This window comes from Hemicordylus capensis, chromosome 6 (genome assembly GCF_027244095.1).
Source record: "Hemicordylus capensis ecotype Gifberg chromosome 6, rHemCap1.1.pri, whole genome shotgun sequence".
Classification (NCBI taxonomy): domain Eukaryota; kingdom Metazoa; phylum Chordata; class Lepidosauria; order Squamata; family Cordylidae; genus Hemicordylus; species Hemicordylus capensis.
This window is the reverse complement of record NC_069662.1, coordinates 10081905-10099414: the sequence shown is the minus strand read 5'-3', so window position 1 is coordinate 10099414 and position 17510 is coordinate 10081905. Positions and strand designations below refer to the sequence as shown.

General features: G+C 45.7%; 1 protein-coding gene across 1 annotated transcript; it reads left to right on the top strand.

The window, feature by feature from the left end:
- Positions 1 to 5408: 5408 nt before the first annotated feature.
- Positions 5409 to 12080, top strand: LOC128329740 (vomeronasal type-2 receptor 26-like). Its single transcript, XM_053261353.1, has 4 exons — positions 5409 to 6203; positions 7054 to 7281; positions 10541 to 10667; positions 11179 to 12080. Exons 1-4 carry the CDS (start codon positions 5409 to 5411, stop codon positions 12078 to 12080), a joined length of 2052 nt encoding a protein of 683 aa, XP_053117328.1.
- The last annotated feature ends 5430 nt before the right edge of the window (positions 12081 to 17510 follow it).

Below are 17510 nucleotides of genomic sequence, written 5' to 3'. Positions count from 1 at the left end.
TTGCCCATAATAGCACAAAAGGGAGCCACATTTTTTAAAAGCCCAATTTGTGCCTTCTAAAGAAATGCTATGTCATTTCTAGAAATTTGCACAACTGGTCATCCTTTTGAGTTAAGGGTTTTTTCTCCCCTTAGGGTCGCCTTTTTCTGGTGAAGATTATTTCTGTGGGTCATTACAAGTATACAGTATATGACAGTGCCCCACTTCCAAAGAAAATTTTTGTTGTGATGCAATGAATGTGTTCTATTTTGCAATGCCACAGCAACTCAGTAGGTGATTCTCTCCCCTGCAATTATCACATTAACAACGATTATCTCTACTGCTTCTCCTCAGAGACTTTCAGTGGTCATGAGAAAAACATCTAAGCAATAGTAAATGATGCTATGAATATATCCCCTGCACAGCTCAAAGCTGGGGCTAGCGACAGTCAGAGCTCTGTCAGGCTTATCACGAATACTTCATATTATACAGTCTTCACGTCCAAGCATCCAACTGCTTGGCTGTTCAGCTCAGTCTGTGCTAATCCAAGAAATATTCATGGCTAGGTAGTAACAACTGAACTGATGTCGGGAATGAAGATGTAAATGCAAGATGGCGATCCTCCTGGCATTCTTACTAATGCTGCTCCCTACATATGTAAGCAAGCATACTTTTTCTAAATGCACAATCATTGAACCTCTTCCTCTTGTTCATAAGTATTATCAGACAGGAGACCTCATCATTGCTGGCATCATTTCTCAAACCTTCATCATTCGTGACCCAATCTCTTTCGGAAGGCATCCATCTGAGGAAAAGGTTGATGTTCCCAAGTAAGGAGTTGGGTGTTTTACTGTACATCTGCCTAGAAAATCATGCTGGCAAATGGATAACTAGGACTTAGCTTCTGTAGGGAGGGCAAAATGCCATCCTGCCCCTGCTAAGCAATATGTAATATTTTTATTAGAAGGAACATGCACACAGTCTGGGAGTGCCTCTGGATCTTAATCTCCCTGGTGTCCCAGGTTGAGAAGATGGCCAGAAGTGCTTTCTATCTTGGAGAAGCCAGGGAGGGAACTTGGAGCCTTCTGCTCTTCCCAGAGTGGCTCCATCCCCTGAGGGGAATATCTTACAGTGCTCACACTTCTAGTCTCCCATCCATATGCAACCAGGGTGGACCCTGCTTAGCTAAGGTGACAAGTCATGCTTGCTACCACAAGACCAGCTCTCCTCTCCTTATTCATATTCACACCCTGAGAAATTTCAGGGAATATGTTGGGGGCATATTATCCCCAAGTCTAATTCATAGTAGTGCAATACTAGCCTGGACTTTAAGCTCCAGGCTTAGAGCATCTCGCAAGCACAATGTCCTTGCACAAGCACAACATTAGTTAGGATATCAGCCAATACATTCACTTTGCATTTTGCAAGGACAGGTGCATGTTTCCTATGAGGCAGCAACTCACACAGACACCCATGGGCTTATTTTACTTTGTGGACAGGCTACACAACTCCCAGAGCCCAACATTGATTACCCAAGGGATTTTTGCTTGCTCTGAACCGGAGTAGTTCTGCATCATGTAATAAAGGCATCCTTATTTTTTAGAGTGATGTAAAAATTTCCCCCTTTGTGACTTTTCTGAAAGACAAGCTGTTTGTGTACCAATGTGCAGCTTTCTATGTCATGTTGGATGTACCCTAGCAATTTTCATGCATGGGTCTGATTTCTCACAGTTTGATGCTGGACTGCAACATGGCACATGGGTATGTCCATATGTTAAGTATTAGCTCCCCAAGTAATGTCAGTATCAAAGAGTTCTCTGAGTAGTGAAAAGTTAGGAAGCTGCCTTATACCAAGTCAGACCATTGGTCCATCTAACTCAGCAAACACAGACTAGCAGTGGCTTCTCCAAGGATGCAGGCATGAGTCTCTCTCAGCCCTATATTGTGTTGGGAATTCTCTCTGGTAGGAGAAACCCTTATTCATTAAACCAGAGTGCACAGAGGCACGACACAGTGGAATTTGCTTAGGCATGCGTGTATGCTGAGAGTAAAATAACTTGGAGCCAGTTCATATTTTCAAATCAATAGGACTATTTATTAAAGAACTCCATTCTAGATAGTAAAGTGAAGAGATAGGATCTCTAATCTAGCTAGCTAGCTGCATGCAGATGGGTTCTGCATCTCTGCACACATGGTGCAGGGAGAGAGGAGCTTGCATGTTACAAGGGAGAAGGAAGGGAAGAAGGAAGAGGAAGGAAGTGGCTGGAAGGAAGGAAGTCCCTGAGATTAGCAACCTACATATCAAAGGGATAGTGTCAGAGCACTAGAGAAGAGATGACCAATGTCTTGACCCTCTAGCCCTCTGACTCACTAGTCTGTCCTCCTATGTCGTGACAAGAGACAGCGCATAGTCCTTCACTTCCAACATACTAGAGGAATGAGGGAGGGAACCTGGAACCTTCTGCATGCAAAGGCTCTTCCCAGAGCAACCTCATCCTCTAAGGGGAATATCTTACAGTGCTCACATGTGTAGACTCCCATTCAAATGAAAACCAGGGTGGATCCTGCTTAGTAAAGTGGACAATTAATGCTTGCTACCACAAGACCAGCTCTCGTGCCTCCATGTGTGTGTCCCCATCTTTCTTCAATCTTTCATGCCCTGCATCCAACCAATTGATTTTAACACAGTTAGTCAACATCTATTGAACCGAAATATTGCTCATGCCACTCTCTAAAGCAGATGCGTTACATGCAGCACCAGCCAGTCATTCATTCAGCCACATGTGCTTCCCATTGCAGGGTACTGACTCAGATCTACCAACACGTCCTGGCCTTTATATTCACTGTAAAAGAGATTAATGAAGATGCCCAGCTCTTACCTAACATCACGCTGGGTTTCAATATCTATGATAACTATTTTAGTCGAAAAAAGACCTTCCATGCCTCAATGGACCTTCTCTCTGCACATGACAGATTCATCCCTAATTACAAATGTGAAGGTCAGAACAATGTTGTAGCAGTCATTGGAGGACCAAACTCCAACATCTGTCTCCACATAGCAACCATCATTCGCAACTACAAGATCCCACAGGTACTCATGGGCTGGAGTTTGGGGTCCAAGGGCTTGTAAAAGCCATTCACTAGTTTTATAGGTGAGTGCTGGAGAGAGAAAAGGGGGTGGATGTAATACATATTGAGGCTATTCTGACGATCAGGCAAAATTGGGCTAGGAGAGCCTAGCCTGATTTTGCCTGACTGTGTGAGCCACCGGGCTCGCAGGCAAGCCCGGTGGCTTCCAGGTGGTTAACTCGCTTAACTACCCCTCCCCTTAAACTGGGTTTGAGGAGTGAGTGCTCCGCAAACCCAGTTTTTTAAATCGTGAGTAGCCGCGGAGTGGCTCCTCATGAGGAGACCCCCAACTGGGAGGCTTAAAAACTGCCTCCCAGCTCGGGGGTCTCTCCAGTATAGCCTGAGCACTCGCGCAGGGCATACTGGAGCTTCCAGGGGCCGCGCAGCCCTCGATCCTCCCAGCCCCCGCCGGCTCTGTCACGGAACCGGCAGTCATGTGGGCGGCCGCTGCGGCCGCCCAGAGCAGACTGTCTGCAAGGAGAGTGGGCTTAGCCCGCTCGCCTCGCAAACCCTCTAGAGGCTCTTCTCACCGATCATGAGAAGAGCCTCATTATGTTCTTAAATGCTGTATAAATAGCAATAGCAATAGCACTTACATTTATATACCGCTCTATAGCCGGAGCTCTCTAAGCGGTTTACAATGATTTAGCATATTGCCCCCAACATTCTGGGTACTCATTTTACCGACCTCGGAAGGATGGAAGGCTGAGTCAACCTTGAGACCCTGGTCAGGATCGAACTTGTAACCTTCTGGTTACAGGGCGGCAGTTTTACCACTGCGCCACCAGGGGCTCCATAAAGAAAAATCTACTGTATGTCCAAAGAAAAGAATCTTATCTTCATAATTTATTTGGAGTTGTGAAATTAACATAGGTCTTCCTTGAGTTGGTGAGAAGGCAAACAAAGTGCCCTGCAACTTTGTTTGCCTTCTCACCACCTTCCTGGTGTCTCCATTATGGGCAGCAGGCAGTGTTCTGCGACTTGTTTATCTTCCCCGCCACTCTCTACACTGTATCTGCTACTATAACACATAGTGGTTGCAGTTTTACATTTAGGGAAAGCTCATGGCTTTCTCCAGAAAATCTAGGCAATGAACCTAGTAGGGGTTTGAAGGCATGAATGGGATTTGTGTTCCATTCTGATCTTGGAACTAAACTCAAATGCCCAGAAGGTTATGTCAGGATGACCGGTTGAGCTGGTTGTTCTGCAAGAATAATCTTGAAGGTTCTGAGCATATTTGGATGTTTTTCTGTTGCTGACTGATCCTGGCAATGGCTTCTGATTGGCTTGAGATCTCCTTGCTTCTTGCTTGACTTGTTATCATACAAATCAAATTGGATAACAAGCCAACCAAAAAGTAAGGAGATAGCAAGTCAATTCAAAGCCAGTACCAAAACCAGTCAGCAAGGGCCTCCAAAATGGTGCTAAGAAAATTTGGAATGTTCTGATTTTGAACAGGGTCATTCCATTCTGAGCTTGAAACCCTATCTAGAGATGCCAGAAATCTGGGGCATGCTAAATGTGAAACATGTGCTCTACCACTAAGATGGGGTTCTAAACCTGGGGCCCCAGATGTTGTTGGACTACAACTGCCGTCATAACCATCCACAGTGGCCATCCCTATATTAAGCAATGATATTTCAAGTATCCTATATCAACATATTGAGGCTCTTCTCACAAGCAGCCAAGACCAGGCTTAAGCAGTCAAGCTTGGTCTTGGTTAAACCAAGTTTAAACATGTCTTAAACCCAGCACCAAAGCCCAGCTGTAAGCCAAGGTTAAGGGTGCAAGTGCGCCCTTCAACTGGCTCCCACGATGGTCCCCTGGGACTGACCCCTGGGTTCCCACCAGTGCACTGTGCTCAGCACACAGTGAACTGTGTGGGTGTGCAGCTTGCATGCCCTGGGGCTCAGAGCAGTCATCTGGGGAGAGGTAGGTTGGACCCTGCCTTCCAATCCCACCTGCCCAACCACATGCACATGCAGGTGTGTGAATAGCCCAATTTCTCTAATTCTTGCCCTCCTTAATTCTATCATGTTCATAAAAACTGGAACAATTTGATTGCTCTTGGTTTCAGGATCTGTATTTCAGGGGACACAAACTGAAATGTGAATCAGATCTCAGATGGTATTTGGAACAATCATCACCATTAGCCACATCCATCATCCTACACACACAAATACATGCTTTATTTTGGAAATATCTCTTCCATCCTCCTCTTCTTTCTTTTTAAAAAATAGTTTACATATGGCCCTGCCTTGGAAACCATTAATAAAACCCAGGCAGATTTCTTCCACTGGATGTTCCCTAATATAGCCCATTACTATAAAGGGCTTCTCCAGTTACTGCTGCATTTCAGCTGGAAATGGATTGGTGTCATTTATCTGGATGTTGAAAGCTCAGAGACATTTGTACACAAGATGCTTCCCATATTTTCCCAAAGTGGCATCTGTTTTGACTTTGTACAAACACTATTACATATACCTCTTTCCAGTGGCATCCAGGACTCTACGGCAGCAGTGACTGAAACAATCAGACTTGTCATAAGAAGCACAGCCAATGCAGTGGTCATTCATGGTGAAATGCAGACCATTATGCATTTGAGAATTTTGTTCCAGCTTTTAGAATCTGAAGGTAGACCACTGAATACCACCAGTAAAGTCTGGATTATGACAGCAGAGATGGATTTCACATCACTTAATTTGCAAAGAAGTTGGGACATAGACTTCATCCATGGTGCTGTCTCTTTCACGGTACACTCAGAGGAGGTGTTAGAATTCCATAAATTTCTTCAGAGGAGAAACCATACATCAGAAAAAGGAGATGTCTTCATCAGAGCCTTCTGGCAACAGGCCTTTAATTGTTCGTTCCGCAGCTCCGAGAAGCAGGTGGGGAATATCTGCACTGGAGAGGAGAAGCTGGAGACTCTTCCCAAGTCTGTTTTTGAAATGAAAATGTCTGGCCACAGTTATAGTGTCTACAATGCTGTTTATGCTATAGCTCATGCTCTGAAAGCCATGAGCTCTTCTATGCCCAAGCAGAGAAGTACAATATGTGGAGGGAGATGGACACTTCTGAATTATCAGCCTTGGCAGGTAACCATCTGAGCAAACTAATTCGAGGAAGTTCACTAATGTTTGTGATTAGGTCCAGCCCCTTGGATATTTAGTAGCACCCTAGGCAAAGAGTGACACATGCCCCCATGGTAAGTCGATCAGTGTTGCAAAATTGTGCGGCTTAGGCAAGCTCAGCTCAGCACCCACTCCAGGTCGGCACCCTGGATGACTGCCCAGCTCACCCACCCCAAGGTAAGCCCTATCTGTGAGAGCAACAACATTTTCATACTAAAGCATCTTCTAGATCACTAGCCCTTTGGGACAGGGACACATCCCAAAAGCTCAGTTCTTCTATGGCATATGAAAGAAGCATGCTGTATAGAAGCATGCTTCTATAGCCAAGAAGGCTATAGTTGTTTTCACAATTAATCATGAACAATTTCCAATTCTGAGAATATGTCATGATGATCATGTTGGTTTGTCTTAGATATCAAATGCTCAAGGAACCCTGTTGATTTGAGCTGAGCTGAAGAGGGCATGGATACCTTCATTTAATAGCTATTTACTAGAAGTGTTTTAAGAACTTGTGTCCTCTCCTTCCTTCTTTTTTTTGGGTTTTATATTTACTAAATTGTAATCCTGAAGATTTTACTCTGTGTAACACCAGGTAGCTCAATGGACATTCTTCTTCTTACTTCATAACCAACATTTTTATTTGATTAGTTTTATCCATCATATTATTAGCCTACATAAAGCTTTTGCCTATGACCATGAAAGATAATTAAGTTATGAAATATTATTAACTAAAAATGTGTAAAAATGTGTAAAAGATGGTTAACTAAAAATGTACACTGGCAATAATGATTTCTCCTCCCGTTTGCTTATTTAGCTCCCTCACTTGCTGAGACATTTATCATTTAACACAAGTGTTGGGGAAAAGATATCCTTTGGCCAAAATGGGGAAATAGTGGGTGGATTTGATATTATCAACTGGGTCACATTTGCAAATCGGTCCTTTTTAAGAGTCAAAGTTGGAAGGATAGACCCACAGGCTCCTGAAGACAAAGTGTTCACCATTCATGAGGACAGCATTGTCTGGCCCAAGAGGTTTAACCAGGTAAGGTTTTTGCAGTCTTTGAAGTTTCTTCAATTACTTCCACAAGGTACAAAAAGTGATTAAGTATTCAGGCACTGCAATTGTTATTCTTGGTAATATTTATGTGCTGCTTTTCAACAGCAACAAACATTGAAGGTGGATAACATTAAAAATGAGTATGGTTCCTTGTTCAAAAAGTGTTCACAATGTAGAAAGAAACACAAGCCTGATAACAGGAATTGGCACTGGAAGGGATATTATACTGGGTTGAATGGAGACAATTGGTCTCCCCCTACTAAATATAAGAAAATCACCACTTTAAAAGATGCCTCATTCCTCAATTAGCAGGGGTTTCGTTGTGACAAACTACATCTTATTGAGGCTATTCCCACGATCGCCCAAAAGTGGGCTAAGGGAGCCCAACCCGCTTTGGGGCAATCGTGTGCTGCAATAGGAGCTGCACGGCTCCCTGCAGCTAGCGTCATTACAGAGGCGTATCTAGGGAAAATAGCACCTAGGGCAAGCACTGAAATTGTGCCCCCTGTCCAAACATCTGACAGCCATCTTTCAGATAACTTTACCATAATATCAGCTCAAAAATACAAGTCAAGCTCGTCAATCTTTTAATCTTTTAAAAACTATATAGCAGTGGACGTAGCCAGACCAAAAAATGCTGGAAAACTACAAATTTCAGTATGCTGGGCCTCATGAAATACCCAAATACTATGTGGAGGTGTACTTGGGAAAACTAAACAGAAGTGCCTGTCGAATTCTCTACTATGCATTGTAGCATCACTATTACATAAGTTTTAAAAAGAAATGGAGAATTTGGCTTTTCCCAGATACTCTGAAAATAATTAAAGGATATGCAGAGTAAACTGTGTCACTGCTTGGAATATATTCTAGTATTTCAGAAAGACAGTTAAATTGAGAGAAAGCAAGCAAGAAACTCCCAGTGGGCCTTAATACTAAGGATTTCACACTGATTCAAAGACAAACTCACCATTAATAGCCATATTATTAAGACATCACATTTAACTCACTTCTCACAAGAAGCAAAGTAAGAGCAAATGAATACAATCCTAGCTCATAAACTTCAGCTCAGTATTCACAAGTCCTGATTCTCTGTGCATAGTGACAAACTGAATATGTGTATAGTGACTTATATTATATTATTTTTTTAAAAAAATTACCTGTAGCCCCTTCGGGGGGCTTCCTAAAGGCCGTGGCAGGGGGTGTCTGCAAAAGTTTGTCCTGCCCTCACCGGCCTCTTCACCGCCGTGGTGCGGCCCATCCCACGTTGATTTTCGGCCCTGTTTGGGCCTGCAAAGATCAGCATTGTGGCCATTTGGGAGGCTGCCACACATGCTCAAATGGCCGCAGTGAGGCCTGGCAAGGCCAAGGGCCTCACAGGGACCATTTGGGCATGTGTGGTGGCCATTTAAAAAAATAAATAAATAAAATGGACGCCAAAAACAAAATGGCCACCGTGCATGCTCAAATGGCCTCTACAAGGCCTGGTATGGCCTAGGGCCTTGCAGAGGCCATTTGAGCATGCGTGGTGGCCATTTAGTTTTCGGCAGCCATTTAAAAAAATAATTTTAAAAAATGGCACCTCCCTTCAAGTGGCGCCCGGGGCATGTGCCCTGCCTGCCCCACCCTAGAACCACCCCGCCTCATTAAATCCCCCTTCCCTTAAATGAGATTAACAGAGTTATCACTCCATTAACCTTGTTTTTGTTCCCGTGTGTCGCCATGTGGGGATGCAAGCAGCCTCCCAGGCTCAGGGGTCTCTCTATGATGCCCCGTGCGCTCACGTGGGGCATCCTGGAACTTCTGGGGGGCCACGCAGCCCCCGATACCCACTGCCCCTGCCGGCTCCATGACAGAGCCGGCCACCCAACTACCAGCAGCTGCTCATCTTCGGGGAGACTAGGCTAAGCCCCTCTCCCCACAGAACCCCGTCAGGCGCTTCACACGTGTTGTGTGAAGTGCCTCAGTGTGTTCAAACAGATCAGACAAAAATCACTTTTTTGGACTAACTTATGTTGCATATGGCATAGTTCTCCAGTGCATTTATTATCTACGCAAAGTGATTTTTGGTTAGGTGGTACCTAAATGTGGTAGATAGATGGACAGATAGATAGATAGATTCATCCTTCCTTCCTTTCAATAATGGCAGAGGTCCTAATAGTCCACAGCATATCAAGTTTTCTCTAGAAGCAAAGCATTTGGCACTGACAGCATCTCTACCCATTTCTTAGTAGTACAGCAACTAGGGAGCTACAGTGAGGCATGTGGAGCTTAAGTTATAGGATCTAGCACTCAACCTAGAAGCACTCATACGAACATGGGGAGCTTCCTTATACTAAGTCAGGCCATGGGTCCATCTAGTTCTCTGTTGTCTACACTGACAATCTAGAAAGCAACTCCTCAAGGTTTCAGGCAGGTTTCCTTGTCCTACCTGGAGATGCCAGGGACTGAACATGGGGCATTCTGCATGCAAAGCAGATGTTCTACCACTGAGCATATCCAGGAACCTCAGCCTTTTTCTCTACAAAGCTTACAAGCCCCTTTGTTATTGAGAAGAGCATGGCTCATTGTTGAATGGCCTAGTCCTGCTCAGGGAATGGGTTCTTGCTACCTCAAGCATCTCACTTCAAATTGCTGATTCTTCTGAATTGTCCTGGGCGGGATCAAACCCCTTTTTCCTTGGTGGTAATCGCTGCTGCTTCCAATGTCACTAAGGAAGCTTCTACCATGATAGCCACTAGCATCTCTGCCCATTGCTATTTCCAGCATTGCTTGAATTCAGTGGAGTGGAAAATTTGCAACCCAATGGTTCCATATATTTGAACTCCCAAAATATATTAGCTGCTATCCAGACTAGGGATGTGCTGAAATGTGATTCAGCTGTCTCAGTCATGGGCATCTCCATTTAAATTCTAGTGCTTACAGAGCCCCTTTAAAGCACAGGAGAGCAGGTCCGTACCTGCTCCTCCTCTACACACCACCATTGCTGCCCTCCCAGCCCTTCCCCAGCTATGCCCACACACAAGTGGGACATCTCCCAGCTGTCCTTGCATGACACTGGCATGCACATGGCCTCTGCACATGCACAAAACTATTTGCATGGTCAGCATGGGTGCTGATCTGCTCCTTCTCTGCTCAGCTAAGCAATCTTCTTGCTCTAGTATGCCTTTGCGTATTATGCCCCATTGCTCTGGAAATCAGCCAATTTTTGTATGGTAAAACAATACCTTATTTTATTTATGGACAGGCACAACCTCTTTCTGTGTGTAATGACAATTGCCTTCCGGGTTATAGAAAAACTGAGAAGGAAGGGAAGCCATTTTGCTGCTATGATTGCCTTCCATGTCCAAAAGGGAAGATTTCAAATCAGGAAGGTAAGAGATAGCATATATTTTCAAACATTGCATGTGATCCAATGTGCAGACATCAGGGAATATAGACATTCATTCCCCTAAGTTTAAACAGTTTCCCATAAGAGTGGTAGTTGCCGATAATAGGACACAAGTTATTGCCATGTATGTGTGTGTGCTGTTATGCATACAACTAAATTCAGAAAACTGAGGGATGAACAATTCAGTTCTAGTGATATCCAGGGAAAGAATATAATTTCAGTAATGGAGCTGATTCAGTTCTAGTGATATCCAGGGAAAGAATATAATTTTAGTAATGGAGCTGTGATTCTCTTGATCAACATGATCATTACCTATGTGGATCTTTGGATCCTGTTCCATGCTTTTCATAAAGGTTGAGAAGGCTATCAAGTTGTCCTTATAATGCAAATCTAGCCACTCTCATTCCGGGCTTGAGGTGTTGAGTCTTGATATCTGAGATATCCTATACAGTGGGCTTTGCAGGATATTTTCATGTGCACATTTTCTTTTCCAGACATGGACAACTGCTTTCAGTGCCCTCAAGATCAGTATCCAAACAAGGACCAAGACCTCTGCATTCCAAAGGACATAAACTTCCTATCTTACAGAGAACCTTTGGGGAGCAGTTTGATCATATTTGCTCTTTCCCTTTCTTTCATCACAGCTTTGGTGCTAGGAGCCTTTCTGAAGAACCACAACACACCCATCATCAAAGCCAACAACAGGAGTCTCTCCTATACTCTTCTTATCTCCCTGTTGCTCTCCTTTCTCTGTACTTTGCTCTTCATTGGCCAGCCCACAAAAGTGACATGTCTTCTTCGACAAACTGCCTTTGGCATCATCTTCTCTGTGGCCGTATCTTGCGTGTTGGCCAAAACCACTGTGGTGGTTCTAGCATTCATGGCCACCAAGCCAGGGTCCAGGATGAATAAATGGGTGGGGAAGAAACTAACTTGCTCCATAGTTCTTTGCTGTTCCCTTATTCAAGCCACTATTTGTACAGTTTGGCTGGGTACTTCTCCCCCCTTCCCAGATTTTGATATGAACTCAATACATGGAGAAATCATCGTGGAATGTAACGAAGGATCGGATACACTGTTTTATTGTGTCCGGGGCTATATGGGCTTCCTGGCCATCGTCAGCTTATCTGTGGCTTTCCTAGCCAGGAAGTTGCCAGACATTTTCCAGGAAGCTAAGTCCATCACCTTTAGCATGTTAGTCTTTTGCAGTGTTTGGTTGTCTTTTATTCCAACCTACCTGAGCACCAAAGGGAAATTCACAGTGGCTGTTGAGGTCTTCTCCATCTTGGCTTCCAGTGCCGGGTTACTGGGCTGTATCTTTTTCCCTAAATGCTACATTATTGTGTTAAGGCCTGATCTGAACAAAAGAAACAAGTTAATAAAGAGAAAATGTTGAATGAAGTTTCTGTCTCTTCTTTCAGCATAAATGCTACATTATTGTGTTAAGATCTCCCCTGAACAAAAAAGAAAAAGTTAATGTTAATGGAACTGCTCCTGGGGAATTGGCAAATACCCCTGGCTATGTGTTTTTTTTTGGGGGGGGGGTACTTGTGTGGGGAACTAGCAAGCTTAAATGGAGCAGTCCATCTCTGAATGAATTTGTTCAAAGCTTCAGCCTCAGAAAGAACTGACAGAAGGTTTGAAGTTCAAACACAGAATCAAATTTTTTTAAAAAAAGGTTTAGGGGCACAGGAAAAGAAATAATGATTAATGAGCAACATGATATTAACTAACAAACCAACAAGACTAACGGATAAGAAGGACTACGTTAATGCTCACAAAGAGGAAATTTGGCTTGTGTTCCAAATCAAGGCTGGCCAGAGAAATGGTCTTTAGAGAACAGCTTTGGATTTTAGAAGGAGCAAGAAAGGAGGGGAGTGAGAGGAGTGAGGGCAAAGGTTAGATATACTGCCTAAATCCACCCGGTGAAGTGAATGGACCCTTTTAGCTCAGCTGATGCTGAGGGACCTCTCTCCTCCGGGAACAGGCAAGAAAGCAAAAGGCAGGAATGGTGACCTAAGGACCAGGCAGGGGTCTGGGAACCAGGCAAAATACAAAGGGGATCTGATCTTGCAGAACCAGTATATCTCAGTCATGGGTGCTGTGCAGATTGGGCTTGGGGAAAGGCTGATCTGAAGGTGAACAAAGATGGACAATGATTGAGGATTCTTTATTCATTCATCATTTTGCACCAAAGATGATGAATGAACATCTTGGTTCATCTTTGTTCATTCATCATCTTTGGTGCAAAACGATGAATGACCAGAGAATCCACTAACATTAGCATCAAAGAACCCACTCTCAGAACATCCCAAAAATTGAAAATAATAGCAAAACCCAGTACCCCATGGGCTTGTGGTTTTGGGGGTGGTTGGCAACTCCATGTGCTCTACACCACAACCTCTTCTGGCCCACCCTAGTGCTCCCCACATGGAGTTATGGGGCTGCTGAAATCCCCATTACTCCCTATGGGGGAAAGGCTGTTGGTTTGAATCCCCGCTGTCCTATATTGGGCAGCAGCAAATATAGGAAGATGCTGAAAGGCATCATCTCATACTGCACAGGAGGAGGCAGTGGTAAACCACTTGTCATGCCCCCACCCGAGGAGATTGGAGAGGAGTGGGGAGCAGGGGACTTACTAGAAAGTGTGGAGGCCAGTGATTTGAATGGGGAGGTAGTTGAGACAGGACAGGGCCAGTGTTTGTCACAGGATGGGCCAGCAAGGCTGGGTGATCTTTGCAGAGAAGGGTCAGGATCTGACCCAGAGATTGAATGGCCACTATCTCCTTGAGGACGCGGGTGGGGAAAATGCCAACATCAGGTGAGGGAATTACGGAGAAGTAGTCGACTGACAAGAAGGCAGCAGGAGCCAGATTGAATCTATGGCAGCTGGCGGGGGTGGAGTGTTGATTAAGTGCATGTGGCTGCTGACTATAAATTTGGAAGCCTTGAACAAACTGCTGGAAACAACACATCTAATCTGCTTGGAGCTTGTGTCGGAGGATTTTGTGACTGGAGTTTGGGGCTCCTGAAGTTTACTGGAAAGCCTGGGTTATCAGATATGTACTGGGTCCATGGTGCTTTCACTCTTCATCCCTGTGTTCATGGTGAGACTGTTAAAACTTAACATTTATCAGCAAAGCTGAAACTTGAGCTCTAAAAACACTATACTCAATAGACAGTCTCAGCCCATGTCTGTGTGCAATGACCATTGCCATCCTGGTTATAGTAAGGTCAAGAAGGAAGGGAAGCCATTTTGCTGTTATGATTGCCAGCCATGTCCAGAAGGGAAGATTTCAAACCGGTTGGGTAAGAGAAGCTATGCATGGATTCTATTAGCTGCAATATAGCATGTGCATAGCATAGGTTATAAACACACAGATTATAAACACTCATTGTTCTGAGTGTAGATTATCTGGTAGAAAATGAAAGTGGATTCATGGTTTGTCATTTATAATCTCATATGCTACCAAGGAATCTACACTCAGAACACCTCAGAAACAACAAAACCCAGTACCCCATGGGTTAGCAACTCATGGGAATGGTTGGCACCCTCTGTGCACTACACCACCACTCGCTCTGGGCCACCCCAGCACCCCCCAAGTGCAGTTATGGGGCTGCTGAAGCCTCCATTCTTCCCTATGGAGAAAAACCTTAAAGATGCCTAAACTTCAAAAAATCACTTAAAAAATCAGCCCTTTGCCCACTTCCTTTGAAATAATTCTGGTAGTTTCCTTGCCCCCCCCCTCCCTTGGGCACTACCATCCACCACACTCCTCTCTAAGCCACCCCTTTTCCCCTGACGTGAAGCTACACATTTGCTAGAATCCTCATTATTCCCTATGAGAAATTCAAAAATAATTTAGAAATTCACCAATTATTGGAGAAGTGTCTGATTGCCTTGGGGTTTGGTGGGTGGTAGGCACCCCTGGGTGCCTACCTCCCATCCCACATTTGTGCCCCTAGGTGCTCCACAATAGGGGATAATGGGCTGGTTCAACTCCTATTATACCCTATGAGAAAAATAATTAAATATATTTCAAAAATGCGTAAAAAATCGTATGAGTGTCTGACTGCTTTGGGGGTTGGGTGGCCATGGTGCCAACTGCCACTCCACCCACTTTGGGAGGTTCAAACCAGTTCAAATCAAACCCCCCAGTATGGTTCAAATTCAAACTGGCAGCTTGAACCTGATCGCTGGTTCGGTTCGAATTTGAACCTTCGAACTGAACCGGTTTTATTTATTTATTTATTTATTTTATTTTTACATTTTTATACCGCCTTTCATTAAAAGAAAACCCCAAGGCGGTTTACAAAAATTAAAACATACAATAAAAGCAGTAAAAACATCAAGCTAAAAACATACATAAAAACAAGACAGCAGATAAAAAACACACAAGAACAGCAGTAAAAAACGATTATGTAAAAGCCTGGGTAAAAAGCCAAGTCTTTAAAATCTTTCTAAAAGCTGTGATGGAGTCCGAGGAACGAATGGCCACCGGGAGAGCATTCCAGAGTCTAGGAGCAGCAACAGAGAAGGCCCTGTCCCGAGTGCACGACAGCCGGGCCTCCCTCATTGTCGGCACCCGGAGCAGGGCACCCCCAGATATCCTAGTCAAGCGGGCAGCAACCCTTGGGAGCAGGCGGTCCCTCAAATACCCCGGGCCCAAACTGTTGAGGACTTTAAAGGTCAAAACCAGCACCTTGAATTGGACCCAGAAACAAACCGGCAGCCAGTGCAGCTCTTTCAAAATGGGGGTGATATGTTCCCAGCTGGCAGCTCTGGATAAAACCCTCGCTGCTGCATTTTGCACTAGCTGCAGTTTCCGGATATTCTTCAAGGGCAGCCCCACGTAGAGCGTGTTACAGTAATCCAGCCGTGACGTGACTAAGGCGTGGGTAACCGTGGCCAGATCTGCCTTCTCGAGAAAGGGACGCAGCTGGCGCACCAGCCGAAGCTGTGCAAAGGCACCCCTGGCCACCGCCTCCACCTGAGCTTCCAAAAGCAGAGCCGGGTCCAGTAGTACCCCCAAGCTGCGTACTTGCTCCTTCAAGGAGAGTGCAACCCCATCCAGAACCGGTAAAATCTCCTCATCCCGATTGGCTCTCCTACTGACCAACAGTACCTCCATCTTATCCGGATTCAGTTTCAGTTTATTAGCCCACATCCAACCCATCACGGCCTCCAGCCCCCGATTCAGGACATCCACCGCCTCCCTAGGATCAGATGACAAGGAGAAATAGAGCTGAGTGTCATCCGCATATTGCTGACAACTCAGTCCAAATCCCCGGATGACCTCTCCCAGCGGCTTCATGTAGATGTTAAACAGCATGGGGGACAAGACCGAACCCTGCGGGACCCCACAGGCCAACGGCCACGGGGCCAAGTAGTAGTCCCCCAGCACCACCTTCTGGACCCTCCCCTCAAGAAAGGACCAGAACCACTGCAACGCAGTGCCTCCGATCCCCATACTTGAGAGGCGGCCCAGAAGGATACCATGGTCGATGGTATCGAAGGCCGCCGAGAGGTCCAGCAGAACCAACAGGGACGCACTCCCCCTGTCCAGTTCCCGGCATAGGTCATCCACTAGAGCGACCAAGGCAGTCTTAGTTCCATACCTGGGGCGGAAGCCAGATTGAAAAGGCTCCAGATAATCCGTATCATCCAAGACCCTCTCCAGCTGGGACGCCACCACACGCTCCATCACCTTGCCCAGAAAGGGAAAGTTAGATACAGGTCTATAGTTGTCCAGGTTGGAGGGATCAAGGGAGGGCTTTTTTAATAGAGGTCTTACCACCGCCTCCTTGAGGCACGATGGCATCCTGCCCTCCCTCAACGAAGCATTAACGATCACCTCCAGCCATCTACCTGTCCCCTCCCTGGCAGCTTTTATTAGCCATGAAGGGCAAGTGTCAAGAGCGCACGAAGTCGCCCGCACACTGCCCAGGATCTTGTCCACATCCTCAGGCCGCACCAACCGAAAAGAATCCAACACAACGGGACCAGATGGTACCAAAGGCACGTCTGCCGGAACTGCCAAAACTCTGGAGTCCAGGTCAGCACGGATGCAAGCGACTTTATCTGCAAAGTGACAGGCAAACCAATCACAAAGAGCCGTAGATGACTCCTCCCCCATTGTCCGGGGGGATGTGTGGAGCAAAGTTTTCACCACACGAAACAGCTCTGTTTGCCTGCACTGATCAGACACAATGGAGGCGGAGAAAAAGCATTTCTTCGCCGCCCCCCACCGCCACGGCATAGTCCCTAAAATGGGCTCTAGCCCGTGTTCGATCGGATTCGTGACGACTCTTCCTCCAGCGTCATTCCAGCCGTCGTCCGAGTTGCTTCATCGCCCTAAGGTCCAAGGAAAACCAAGGAGCAGAACGGGCTCCACCAAGCCGGAGAGGGCGCTTGGGGGCAACCATGTCACCTGCCCGGGCCATCTCTCCATTCCAGAGATCAACCAAGGCCTCGACAGGGTCACCAGCTCTGGACACTGGAAACTCCCCGAGGGCCGTCTGAAATCCAAGCGGATCCATAAGCCTCCGGGGGCGGACCATCTTAATCGGCCCACCACCCCTGCAGAGGGCAGACGGAGCAGTCAAACTAAACCCCACCAGGTGATGATCTGTCCATGACAAGGGAGTGATCTCAAATTCCCCCACCTCCAGATCATTTATTTCCCGGTCGGCAAAAACCAGATCCAGAGTGTGTCCCGCCACGTGGGTAGGGCCCGATACCAATTGAGACAGGCCCACGGTTGCCATGGAGGCCATGAAATCCTGAGCTGCACCCACTAGGGGGGCCTCAGCGTGGACATTGAAA

Excerpts from the sequence above, each read along its gene's own strand:
- LOC128329740 (XM_053261353.1), top strand. The coding sequence starts at position 5,409 with ATGTTCCCTAATATAGCCCATTACTATAAAGGGCTTCTCCAGTTACTG. Across the intron at positions 6,204-7,053 it reads TGAATTATCAGCCTTGGCAG|CTCCCTCACTTGCTGAGACA; the intron begins GTAACCATCTGA and ends TTGCTTATTTAG. Across the intron at positions 7,282-10,540 it reads GGCCCAAGAGGTTTAACCAG|GCACAACCTCTTTCTGTGTG; the intron begins GTAAGGTTTTTG and ends ATTTATGGACAG.